The sequence below is a fragment of the Zingiber officinale genome, chromosome 9A, assembly GCF_018446385.1.
Source record: "Zingiber officinale cultivar Zhangliang chromosome 9A, Zo_v1.1, whole genome shotgun sequence".
Taxonomy (NCBI): Eukaryota; Viridiplantae; Streptophyta; class Magnoliopsida; order Zingiberales; family Zingiberaceae; genus Zingiber; species Zingiber officinale.
The window spans coordinates 137,226,377-137,240,029 of record NC_056002.1 but is presented as its reverse complement, the minus strand read 5'-3'; the positions used below and the strand labels follow the sequence as shown (position 1 = coordinate 137,240,029).

At 32.2% G+C, this 13,653-nt stretch overlaps 1 protein-coding gene across 2 annotated transcripts in view; it reads left to right on the top strand.

The window, feature by feature from the left end:
• Window positions 1–13,653, top strand: part of LOC122018590 (protein ENHANCED DISEASE RESISTANCE 2-like) — a 71,962-nt gene that overhangs the window by 9,528 nt on the left and 48,781 nt on the right. For both annotated transcript variants that reach the window (XR_006121831.1, XM_042575958.1), the window contains 2 exons: window positions 649–714; window positions 1,199–1,293. Coding sequence is in view for 1 of the 2 variants with exons in the window: in XM_042575958.1 (XP_042431892.1) it covers window positions 649–714; window positions 1,199–1,293 (161 nt within the window). In the remaining variant the exon portion in view is untranslated. The remainder of the gene's footprint in view (window positions 1–648; window positions 715–1,198; window positions 1,294–13,653) is intronic.

The following is a 13,653-nucleotide window of genomic DNA, read 5'->3' as shown; positions in this document are numbered from 1 at the left end:
GCACACCAGGATGGCACCGGTGAACATCCATTAGAAAAAGAAGAAATTGAGGAGGGAAGGAGAAATGGGGGAGGAAGAACACATACCTAGCTCTAGTAGGAACCCTCATGGAAGAAGATGAGATCACGAAGAAGACAAGGTCATGTGCTGATGAAGTCGCTCCAAAAAAACCCTAGCTCACGTAAGATAACTTCCAATAGGATCCCTTGCAGAAGAGATGAGATTGCAAGTTGATATGTCTCTACAGTGGAGTCCTAGCTCTTGAAAGATGACTCTACTTGGAATCCTCACACAAGAGAGATGTGCTTGGGAAACTGGGAAAGCCACATGGTAGAAGGCATGCTCAGAGAAGCCTGACAAAAGAAGACTACTCAGGGAGTAGCTGGTAAGGAGTGTATCAACAGCTGGTAAGCAGTGCATCAACTGGTTCATGTGCTGGTCGATGGACGGAATGCTAAGTTGTGCTGGTTCCGACTCGCACGGAACAAGATTTAAAACTGTAATCAAAATAAAGATTTAATTCTATTACTTGTAAAAAGTGTCCATCTTTTTTGATTAGTATCTCTGTCATTGGAAGGGATCTGTTGCTTAGATGCTTGTTTGTATGTGCACAATTTTGTTCTCAGTACTTGTTTTCTGGTTAAACAGATGTCGGCATTCAACATTCAGGAGGCTTTGATTTGGAAGGAGAAAATTGAACTTGTTATTGATCAGGTGCTCTAAGTGAAATTTCCATTGGTCCACTAATCTTTCTGTTTTAATGTTAGCTCATACTGGATTTAACCATGAAACATGTTTTCCTATCACATACACATATTGTTGAACTTGAACGAACTATCAAACTTGTAGTTATTTGAATGCCATTGGTTCATTGGATATGACTACTAACTTCTAGTCAGCCCTTCAAATTCTACTTATTTAATTTGGAAATTTTTGTTTTACACAGATGTGACTTGCGATGTGATGGCAGGTGTCACTATTGTAGTAGTATATTGATTCTATTGCTCTTTTTTTTCCATAATCAACCAGAGATTTTTTTTTTTTTGATTTAGAACAGCTTGAATCTTGTTTAATTCATTTAAGCTTGCCCTAAAATTGATGCCGTGATATTCTTTCTCTAAAACCAATTTTAGGAGGTTGTTCTTGGTCGTTTAAGTAATGGTCAATCCTGAATTAACTGGCTCTCTTCATTGAACAGCAAGATCCTCCAACAGCAAATGGGAACAAGGTTTTTTCTACAATGCCTGCCCCAGACAATGGAAGGAATGCCTCTTCTTCTGACAGAGAAAGCCAGTGAGTGCTGATTTTGTATGGCTATATAGCGTTGAAAAATATTAAGGAATGATTTTGTGCTGATTTTATGCTTCTGTTTTTAATTCATTTTATGCTTTTGTCTTTATGAGGTGAGCATATGTATTTGTCTTAGATATTTAATTCTCTAAAAGTTAGATATTAGTAGGAAAAATCCTATTTCATACCCATCACTATGAAAGATTGGCAATTTCTAACTCTGGTTTGATTTAAAAATTCAATCCAATCCTAACATTTAAAATCTATCGAATAAATAGTTGTTTGCTAGTGAATTGATGTTAGAGAAAATAGGAAATTATACTTACATAGTACTTCTCATGCGAACAATGTAGGCTAATAGAATAATATTCTGGTTGGTGACATAACCATTTTAAAGTTGATATTTGAAATAGAAAATAGGTCCTCACGTTAACTCTTTTAAGGTTGATAAACATGACTTGATTGCTGGATGATTAAAGTTCATTCCCTATATTTTATTGGTCTACCATCATCCTAAAGTTCAAGTGGTTAGGGGTTTTTTTTTTTTTCTAACACTTCTCACATGCAAGCGAATAAACTAGATTAGTGTAGCCTAAGCTCAACACTTATCCTGAAATTTAATTGGGTTTGTGATTATTTGTTAATTGATTATGTGACACAATTAAGCTTTAGTATAGAAAATTCTATTATCTTAAGTTCTTTAAAAAATTGTTAGATTTATTTAGTGTTTGTTGGATTGTTTTAGGTAACCAAATCATATTTTATAAAGAACCAATCTCATTGTCTGTGTATAAAAGGAGCATCAATATATAAAACGGCTTAGGATCTCTTGTGTTGAATTATTTTTCTATTAATATTATTTTCTCTTTCGATGGGATGAGTTATTATTAGTGTTGCATTAATTAATTTAGTCTTGTACAAGTTCTCCCACCTTTTTAATTTCGTTCCCTTCTCTCATTCTTTGCAACAAAATAATTGTCATTGGTACCTGTCACAACACTTGATCTATGACAAACCTCACTCATTCTCTCGTTTTGTATTCCTTGAAGCAAGAGCTTGTGCAATTGAGTTCCTCATGAGCTACCCTGTTCCCCACTTTTGCAACAAAGGGACTTTTGTCCTCCTTTATTATTAAAACATAGCTAGCAAGTAAGATTTCATCTAGTTGCCTTCTTCACCTCTACTAAAAGTAGTTATGGTGCCACAACTTCGTCTAGCGTTGCTTGGTGCGACTAGGATTCACAGTGTGTGACCTCGACACCCACCCCCCTATCTAGTAGAGGATGCCAAGAGCTTCATCAACACTCCTTGTCTTCGCTTCACCTAAATTTGTCCCACCCAATTTAGAGACTCGACTTGCTTTGCTACCAATGTGTGGATCATCTTGGTGGAATGATTAAAGCGTCATGTTACACTTTCGGTTGCTCTTGCCGGTCTCTTTAAGTACTTGCTGTCTCTACAATTGAGAACCACTTGCTTGAGAGTCGCCTCCACTCACAACACGACATGGTTACCTCACTTACAACCTTTATTGTTAACAAATTTATAACCTAGAAATTTAATAGATTAGTCTAACTAATCTATAAAATTATTAATAAGTCTACATTTTGAAAATATTTTGTATTTACAAGAGACAAAATGGGTAGAGGAGAAGGCAAGCATGAGAACTCAGGTTTTAAATTATAATACATAAGAAAGAGTAAAATGAGAAATGAAGTAGGAATTATTGGAGATAGTTCGTTAAATGACGAAGTAATAGTAGTTAGTAATAAAAGAAACTATTAATTTAATTAGCATAGATGCATTTCAAGTAAGATTAGATGAAAAGACCAAACATAAGTTTTAGAAGACCTAGATGAGGTAGTACACCATAAAAGAGATGATTTTAATAGGAGGAGATCTAAATGCATATATAATAGTAAAAATAAGGAATATGATAGGGTGCATAGGGGTTATGCTTTTTATTTAAAAAATGAGAATATGATAAGATGATAAGGTTCATGGGGTTATGATTTTGGAATAAGAAATGAAATAAAAACTATATTAAATTTTTAGATAACATACAACAACAATAACCAAGCCTTTTTCCACTAGGTGGGGTCAGCTGTATGAATCCTTTTACGCCATTAGGCTTTATCTCCTGTTATATTATCATCTATATTTAAATAAATTTTACCTTATTTAATTGTTACTAACCAAATCTTTTTTGGTCTTTCTCGTCCTCGTTTGATATGCATGTTTATCATAGCTTTACATCGCCTAACTGGAGCATTTATTGGTCGTATAAGTACATGTCCGTACCATCTTAAACGTCTCTCGAAGTTTTTCCTCAATAGATGCAACTCCGACTTTCTCTCTAATATTCTCATTTCTTATTTTGTCCATCCTCGTATGTCCACACATCCACTTTAACATCCTCATCGCTGCAATTCTCATCTTCTGCTCATGTGCTCGAGTCATACCCAACATTCAGCTCCATATAACATAGCAGGTCTAATTGTGGTTTTATAGAACTTATCTTTAAGTTTAAGAGGTGCTTTACGGTCACATAAAATACTCGACGCTCCCCTCCATTTCATCCATCCTTCTTGTATTCTATGTAAGACATCTCTCTCAATCTCTCCATCGTTTTGCAAAAATGATCCTAAATATTTAAATCTCTCGATTCTGGGCAACTCGTCCTCTCCTATCTTAACAATTGTTTCATTACTTCTAATATTGCTAAACTTAAATTCCATATATTCTGTTATTAATCTACTTAACTTAAAACCTTTCCCTTCTAGTGTTTCCCTCCAAGATTCTAGTTTAGCATTTACTCCTTCACGTCTTTCATCTACTAAAATATTATCATCTGCAAACAACATGCACCACAGAACTGTGTCTTAAATGTACAGTTTATCAATAATTAGTGTAAAAAGATAGGGACTTAGAGCTGATCCTTGATGTAACCCTATCTTTATTGGAAATGCTTCAGTTACTCCACCTGAAGTCTTTACTCTTGTCGTTACATCCTCATACATATTCTTAATTAGTTTAATATATGTTACGCTAATACCTCTCTTTTCTAAAATTCTTCATATAATTTCTCTTGGGACTCTGTCATAAGTTTTTTCTAAGTTAATGAATACCATATGTAGATTTTGTTTTTGCTCCCGATATTTTTCAATTAATTGTCTAAGAAGATGTATAGCTTCTATTGTCGACTTTCTAGGCATAAATCCAAATTGATTTTCTGTCATAGTCTTCTTCCTTAATCTTTTTTCTATTATTTTTTCTCAAAATTTTATAATATGGCTTATTAGTTTAATACCCTTATAGTTTGTACAATTTTGTACACCCCTTGTTCTTATATAAGGGAACTAGAGTACTTATCCTCCATTAATCAAATATTTTTTTCGTTTTCAATATTATGTTAAATAATTTTGTAAGCTATTGGATACCTTGTTTCCCTAAACACTTCCATACCTCTATCGGAATATTATCTGGTTCAATGATTTTTCATTGTGCATCTCATTTAAAGTTTGTTTTACTTCTGAAGTTTGAATTCTACGATAAAAATTAAAATTTCTATGCTCATTTGGCCTACTTAAATTACTTAAGTTGGTCACCTAAACCTTCATTAAAAAGTTGATAAAAATACCTCTTTCACCGCTCTTTTATTTCTCCATCGTTTACTAATCCCTTATTACATTTATCTTTAATAAATTTTATTTGGCTAAGATCTCTTGTTTTTCTTTCTCTCACTTTAGTTATTCTATAAATGTCTTTTTCCCCTTCTTTTATATCTAATTTTTGATATAATCGTTCAAAAGTTTTATTTTTTGCTTCACTCACTACTTTCTTAGCTTTTTTCTTGGCTATTGTATATTTTTTTAAGTTTTCATCGTTCTTACAAATATATAATTTCTTATAAGCTATTCGTTTTTTCTTCACTTGTACTTTCTCATTCCACCACCAAGATTCTTTACTTAGTGACTCTTAACTATTATTTTAAACTTTGATATCATTTTATCCCATGTTTTATTAGAGTCATTGTATATTTCACCTAATGCTTGTACTTCTACTTTCTCCTTAAATATATTTTGCTTCCCATCCTTTAACTTCCATCACTTAAATTCTAGAAATCGTATATATTTTCTTTTTATTGTTACTATGTTTGAGGCGTATATCCAACACTACTACCCTATGTTGGGTAGTTAAGCTTTCTCTAGGGATAACTTTGCATTTTTTACAAATATTTCTATCCTTCTTTCTAACCATAAGAAAGTTAATTTGCGATTTATTATTCCCACTTTTAAATGTGACTAAGTGTTCTCTTTTTTTAAAAAACGTATTAACTAATATAAGGTCATATGCTATCGCAAAATCTAATATACTTTTCCCGCCTCATTCCTCGTTCTAAACTCATAACTCCTATGTACTCTCTCATATTTCTCATTTTTCACTCCGATGTGCCCATTTAGATCACCTCCTATTAAAATCTTTTCATGTGGTGGAATATTTTGTAATATTTCATCTAAGTTCTCCCAAAACTTTGTTTTGTTAGCTTCATCTAATTCTACCTGTGGTGCATATACGTTAATTATGTTCATAGTTTATTTCGCTACTATTATCTTAAGGGTTATAATTTTATCTTTCTTTCTAACTACTCCTATAACTTCATCCTTTAACAAACTATCTACAATAAACTTCATTTATTACTTTACTCTTTCCAGTGTACCATAACTTAAAATCCGAGTTCTTTATCATCATTGCCTTTTCGCCTGTACATTTTGTCTCTTCTACACACAAATTATTAATTCTTCTCCTAATCATCATATCTACTACCTCCATTGATTTATCAGTGAGAGTTCCTATATTCCATATTCCAAATCTTAGATTATTAGTTTTCCTATCATATTTGTTCTTATCTAACTTATGGTGTGAGAACTCTTGCCTATTTAACACTACACTCAAGTTCTCATGGATATGTAGCGGTCCTTGTCGAGACATTACAGTCAGACCCTGTAACGTGAACTCTTGCATATTTAGTACTACACCCGAGTTCTGGAGATGTAGCGGTCCTTGCCGAGACGTTATAGTTGGACCCTCTAACGCGTTCTCATGGATAGCATATGAACTTATAATAATTAATACATTTTTTAAGAAGACATAAGAACACCTAATTATATTTAAAAATGAAAACAATAATTCATAAATTGACTTTCTTATGATTAGGAGCAAAGATAGAAAAATTATAAAAGATTGCAAGATTATCTTTAGAGAAAACTTAACCACCCAATATAAGTTAGTGATATTAGATACGCACCTCAAGCATGATATCACTAAGGAAATCATGCATGACTCTTGGATTAAGTGGTAAAAGTTAAAAGATGAGATGCAAAATATTTTTAAGGGGAGGGTAGAGCACAAGTATTAGGAGAAATATATGACACTCAAATATGATATGAGATAAGATTATATCAAATTTAAAAATAGTGGCTAAGAGTCTACTTCGTAAGTTAAGAGGACAGGTATTACCAAATAAAGAATCTTGGTAGTGGAAAAACGAATGACCTATAAGTTACACTTGTAAGGACAAAGAAAAGTTAAAAAAGTATGTAGTGACTGAAAAATAGGCTAAGACAGAAGTGACTGAGTCAAGAATGAAACTTTCAAATACTTGTGTCGACAATTGATATAAAAGAAGAGAAAGAGACATCTATAAAATAGGTAAAGCGAGTGAGAGAAGAAAATAAGGGATTTTATCCAAATAAAATGCATTAAGATGAATTCCATAGGGTACTAATAGAGGATGATGAAATAAATGAATGATGCAAGTGGTATTTTTAATGAAGGTTTAGATGATCAACTAAATCAAGGTTTTGGGAGGACTAAGATGAAATATTACAAAATATTCCACCAAATGAAAGGATTTTAATAGGAGGTGATCTAAATGACCATGTTGGAGTGAAAAATGAGGAATATGAGAGAGTACATGGGAGTTATGAGTTTGGAACGAGAAATGAGGAAGGGAAAACTATATTAGATTTTGCGATAGCATATAACCTTATATTAGCTAATACGTTTTTTAAAAAAAGAGAAGAACACTTAGTCACATTCAAGAGTGGGAATAATAAATCGCAAATTGACTTTCTTATAGTTAGGAAGAAGGATAGAAAGATTTGTAAAGATTGCAAAGTCATCCCCGGAGAAAACTTAACTACCCAACATAGGGTAGTAGTGTTGGATATACGCCTCAAACATAGTATCAATAGAAAGAAAATATATACAATTCCTAGAATTAAGTGGTGGAAGTTAAAGGATGGGAAGCAAGATATATTTAAGGAGAAGGTAGAAATACAAGTATTAGGTGAAATATACGATGACTCTAATACAACATGGGATAAGATGGTATCAAAGTTGAAAATAGTAGCTAAGAGTGTCCTCGGTGAGTCAAAGGGGCATGTACCGCTAAATAAAGAATCTTGATGGTGGAATGAGAAAGTACAAGAGAAAGTGAAGGAAAAACGATTAATTTATAAGGAATTATATATTTGTAAGAACGAGGAAAACTTAAAAAAATATACAATAGCCAAGAAAGAAGCTAAGAAAGTAGTGAGTGAAGCAAAAAATGAATTATATCAAAAATTGGATATAAAAGAAGGGGAAAGAGACATTTATAGAATAGCTAAAGTGAGAGAAAGAAAAACAAGAGATCTTAGCCAAATAAAATTTATTAAAAATAAATGTAATAGGGTATTAGTAAGCGATGGAGAAATAAAAGAGCGGTGGAAGAGATATTTTGATCAACTTTTTAATGAAGGTTTAGGAGACCAACTTAACTTAGGTAATTTAATTAGGTCAAATGAGCATTGAAATTTTAATTTTTATCGTAGAATTCAAACTTCAGAAATAAAACAAACTTTAAATGAAATGCACAATAGAAAAGCCGTTGGACCAGATGATATTCCGATAGAGGTATGGAAGTGTTTAGGGAAACAAGGTATTGAATGACTTACAAAATTATTTAACATGATATTGAAAATGAAAAAAATGCCTGATCAATGGAGGATAAGTACTCTAGTTCCCTTATATAAGAATAAGGGAGATGTACAAAATTGTGCAAACTATAGGGGTATTAAACTAATGAGTCTACTTTGGGAAAAAGTAATAGAAAAAATATTAAGGAAGGAGACCACAGTGACAGAAAATCAATTTGGGTTCATGCCTGGAAGGTCGACAATAGAAGCTATACATCTTTTTAGACAATTAATTGAAAAATATCGGGAGCAAAAACAAGATCTACACATGGTATTCATTGACTTAGAAAAAGCGTATGATATAGTCCAAGAGAAATTATATGGAGAATTTTAGAAAAGAGAGGTGTTAGCGTAACATAGGGGTGTCAAAAATGAACCCGACCCGACGACCCAACCCGAATCGACCCGAAAAAAATCAGGTTCGGGTTGGACATTTTCGGGTTCGGGTCGGGTTCGGGTTGGAGGGTATTCAGGTTGAAGATTTTCGGGTTGGGTCGGGTCGGGTTCGGGTTGACCCGGGTTGACCCGGGTTGACCCAAATATAGGGTTTAGTGGGTTTTTTTAGGGTTAAATCAAATTTTATTTTGAAAATTAAGATGTTTTATGTATATTAATATCAAGTTAGTATGATAATGATGAAATATTGAGATAAAAGTGAAGAATTATAGGGAAAATAGCTCCAAAAAGTCATTTTGAATCGAATTTTCGGGTTACACGGGTTGGGTTTGGGTTGGGCGGGTTGGGCGGGTTCGGGTTCGGGTTTAGGAGTTTCGGGTTGAATTCGGGTTCGGGTCGGGTTCGGGTTGGGTTATAAAAAAAAAAAAAAAATTTAACCCGACCCGACCCACCCGAATTGACACCCTTAGCGTAACATATATTGAACTAATTAAGGATATGTATAAGGATGTAACGACCAGAGTAAAGACTTCAGGCGGAGTAACTGAAGCATTTCCAATAAAGATAGGGTTACATCAAGGATCAGCTCTAAGTTCCTATCTTTTTACATTAATTATGGACGAAATCACTGCTCACATTCAAGACATAGTACTGTGGTGCATGTTGTTTGCAGATGATATTATTTTAGTAGATGAGACACGTGAAGAGTAAATGCTAAACTAGAATCTCGGAGGGAAACACTAGAAGGGAAAGGTTTTAAGTTTAGTAGATTAATGACAGAATATATGGAATTTAAGTTTAGCAATATTAGAAGTAATAAAACAATTGTTAAGATAGGAGAGGACGAGTTGCTCAGAATCGAGAGATTTAAATATTTAGGATCATTTTTGCAAAACGATGGAGAAATTGAGAGATGTCTTACATAGAATACAAGAAGGATGGATGAAATGGAGGGGAGCGTCGAGTATTTTATGTGACCGTAACGCACCTCTTAAACTTAAAGATAAGTTCTATAAAACCACAATTAGACCTGCTATGTTATATGGAGCTGAATGTTGGGTATGACTCGAGCACATGAGCGGAAGATGAGAATTGCAGAGATGAGGATGTTAAAGTGGATGTGTGGACATACGAGGATGGACAAAATAAGAAATGAGAGTATTAGAGAGAAAAACTTCGAGAGACGTTTAAGATGGTACGGACATGTACTTAGACGACCAATAAATGCTCCAGTTAGGCGATGTGAAACTATGACAAACATGCATATCAAACGAGGAAGAGGAAGGCCAAAAAAGACTTGGTTAGCAACAATAAAACAAGATAAAATTTATTTAAATATAGATGATGATTTAATAGGAGATAGAGCTCAATGACGTAAAATGATTCATACAGCCGACCCCACCTAGTGGGAAAATGCTTGGTGGTTGTTGTTTAGATGATCAACTTAACATAGGAAATTTAAGAGGAGTATAGAAATTTATATTCTCTACAAAATAAAAAGGCAATTGCATCGTATGATATTTCAATAAAGCTATAGAAATACCTAGTGAAATAGAGTATTGAATGACGTACAAAATTGTTTAATTTAATATTGGAAACGAAAAAAATACTTAATGAGTGGAGGGTAAATACTTTAGTTTCTTGATTAAAGACAAAGGAGACATTTAAAATTGTGCAAATTATAGGGGCATTAAGCTAATGAGTCATACTATAAAACTTTTGGAAAGAGTGAAAAAAAAATTAAGGAGCACAAGTAATTGAATATCAATTTGGATTTATGCTTAAAAGATCAAAGCTATATATTTTCTTAGATAACACAAAATATTCATTGACAAAAAGTTTATGACAGAGTTTTGAGGGAAATTATATGGAGAATTCTAGAAAACAACATGCTTGCATAATGTATTGCATAGTTGTTAAAAGCGCTTGCTTTGCTCGCTTAAGCGCGAAGTGAAGCGAGGCGTAGCCCTTGAGCTTCCGGGAACTTGGAAGTGTAAGAGGTTTAAGATGCGAGCGCTTCACACAGAAGCGAGTGAAGCGAGCGTTGCTTGCTTCGCAGAAACATTCCTTTTTTATTTTTTGTTTTATTTAAAGCCCTAATTAAACCTCTTTAAACCTTCGTCTCTTCGTCTGCGCTGCTATTCTTTATGTTTGCCGCTATTGCTCCTTCGCGTCTGTCGTTGCTGCTTCTCCGCGCGTGCCGCTGTTGTCGTTTGCCTCTTTGTTTCGAGGTAAGTTCTGATGTCAGAGGCGTTCTGCGACGCCTTCGGTACCGTCGAAAGCGGCCGCGAGCTGCAAGAATTGCAAGAATCACGATTTTTTTTGTTTTAGCTTTACATTTAATTAATTTAATAAACTCCCAATTTAAATGGGTAGTTTAAACACCTTTTCAGAAAACATAATTAATTTATCCTAATAAAATATATCAAACGTATTTAAAAAAAATTCTAATAAACTTATTAATTCAATAAAATCAAATTTAAATATATTTAAAATAATTTATTTATCATAGATTTTATTAAATCACGAAAATCAAATTTAAATATATAAAAAAATTAAAAATATAAAAAAATTGATAAATTTTATTAATTTATATAAATTTAATTTAAAGATATAAAAAGTAAATTAAAATTTAAAAAATCTAATAAATTTTATTAATTTATATAAATCTGATTTAAACATATAAAAAACTATTTAATTATTTAAATTTTAAATATATAAAAAATATTTAAAAAAAATCTAATAAATTTTATTAATTCTAAATCAGTTTTAATTATTTAAATTTCAAATATATAAAAAATATATTTAAAATAAAAAAATCTAATACATTTTATTAATACATATAAATCAGATTTAAATATATAAAAAATATATTTGAAATAAAAAAATCTAATAAATTTTATTAATACATATAAATCAGATTTTAATATATAATTTAAATTAAAAAATTCTAATTAATTTAATTAATTCATATAAATCAGATTTATATTTTAATAATTTATTTTTTACTGTTTTATATTTTATTTACTTATTGATTGTTTATAACTGATTATAGCGGTCTTGACTTTGATTCTTCAGTTAACCATGTCAAATATAATAATTCCATCTACTTAAAAAGATTTACTTGAAATTATGCAACATGTTCGGATCCTAAAAATCCAAATGTTGTCAGTTGTATTTTTTGTGGTAAAATAACAAATGATGGAATTTATCGACACAAGCTATTTTTAGTTGGGGGCAATAGAAATGTGAAAGCTTGCCCGAAATGCCCCGAGCATGTTAAAGAAGAAATTAGAGACTTCATAAAAAAAAAACAGTAATTTGAAGAATCAAATGGATGAAATTCCTCATTCTGATGATGTTGATAATTTGGAAGATTTGGAAGAACATGAAGGAGATGATCATCAAACTAAAGTGAAAGGGAAACGACCAATGTCCAATTCAAGCAACCATCCTACGGTCCAAGGTAAAAAGTGTAAACAAACTGGATTTATTAATCTTTATTTTATGAAAGATGTCGATGAAATTGTCAAACAAAGACGTGCAAAAAAACAAAGGACAATTTGATGAAAATAAAAAGAAGTTAAAAGATATTCCAGTTAAGAAATTTGTAAGATGGATGTATGATGTTGGAATTCCCTTCAGTGCTGTTAAATATGATTTTTTTGAGCCTTGTATTGAAGCTATTGAACAATTTGGATCGGAGATGAAACCTCCATCATATTATGAAGTGAGGGTTAAGTATTTGAAGAAGGAGTTGACAAATATGAACTCAGTTCTCAAATCCATGCTATGTTTGGGTGCACAATCATGGAAGATGAATGGACGGTTAAAAAGGGTAGGACTTATAAATTTTTTTTGGTGAGTGGTCCTAAAGGAAGTGTATTTGTCGAATCAAGTTGATACTTCAGGCTATTCTCACACAGCGGATAAGATGTTTGAGTTACTTTCTAAATTTGTGTATCGCATTAGAGAAAAAATGTGGTTCAGATTGTAACAGATAATGCAAGCTGCAATGTCAGTGCAGGTAATATTTTAATTTTTTGTTACTTTCAATTAATAATTGAATTATATTTTAATTTTTTTTTACTAAATTTATTTGTTTTTTGAGGTCGTCTTTTGGAAAATCAATTTTCACACTTGTACCATACTCCTGTGCAACTCATTGTTTAGATTTGTTGCTCGAGGATATATTCAAAATTCCTCATCTCAAAAAATTGCATGAATGGGCGTTGATGGTGAATGATTATATTTATAACAGACCACAAGTATTGAGCCTGATGAGAGAGTTTATTGGACAGAGAGACATGGTAAGAACTGCAAAGACACGTTTCGCAACCGCTTTTTTAATTTTAAAGCGATTTCATGTACAACAAGCAAATATGAGAAAGATGTTTACATTTGAAAAGTGAGAAAATTGTCGATTTTCTAAAGAGGTTGCAGGAAAACATGTAGCAGAAGTGATATTGATGCCTCCTTTTTGAAAAATTATGATTTTTGCATTAAAAGTTGGTGATCCATTGGTGAAAGTACTACGGTTGGTAGACGGTGAAAAAAGGTCTTATATTTATGAGTTAATGGACAAGGACAAAGAAGTTATCTATGCGCCATTTAACAATAATGAAGAGAAATATCGTAGCATTTTTGAATTCATTGACAAAAGATGGAACGTTCAACTCCATCGACATTTCCACGCAGCCGAATATTTCTCGAATTCAGAGTGTTTTTACTCAAACTCTGACATAGAAAATGATACAGAAGTGATGGAGAGTTTGTATAAGTGCATATCTAGATTGGTGAGAGGTGAAGATTTACAAGATAAGATCACAAATTAATTGGAAAAATACAAGAAAACAGAAAGACTTTTTGGTTTGCCAATGGTTATCCGACAAAGAACTTTAAAATCACTAGGTAAATTTATAAATAATATATTGTGCAATATCAA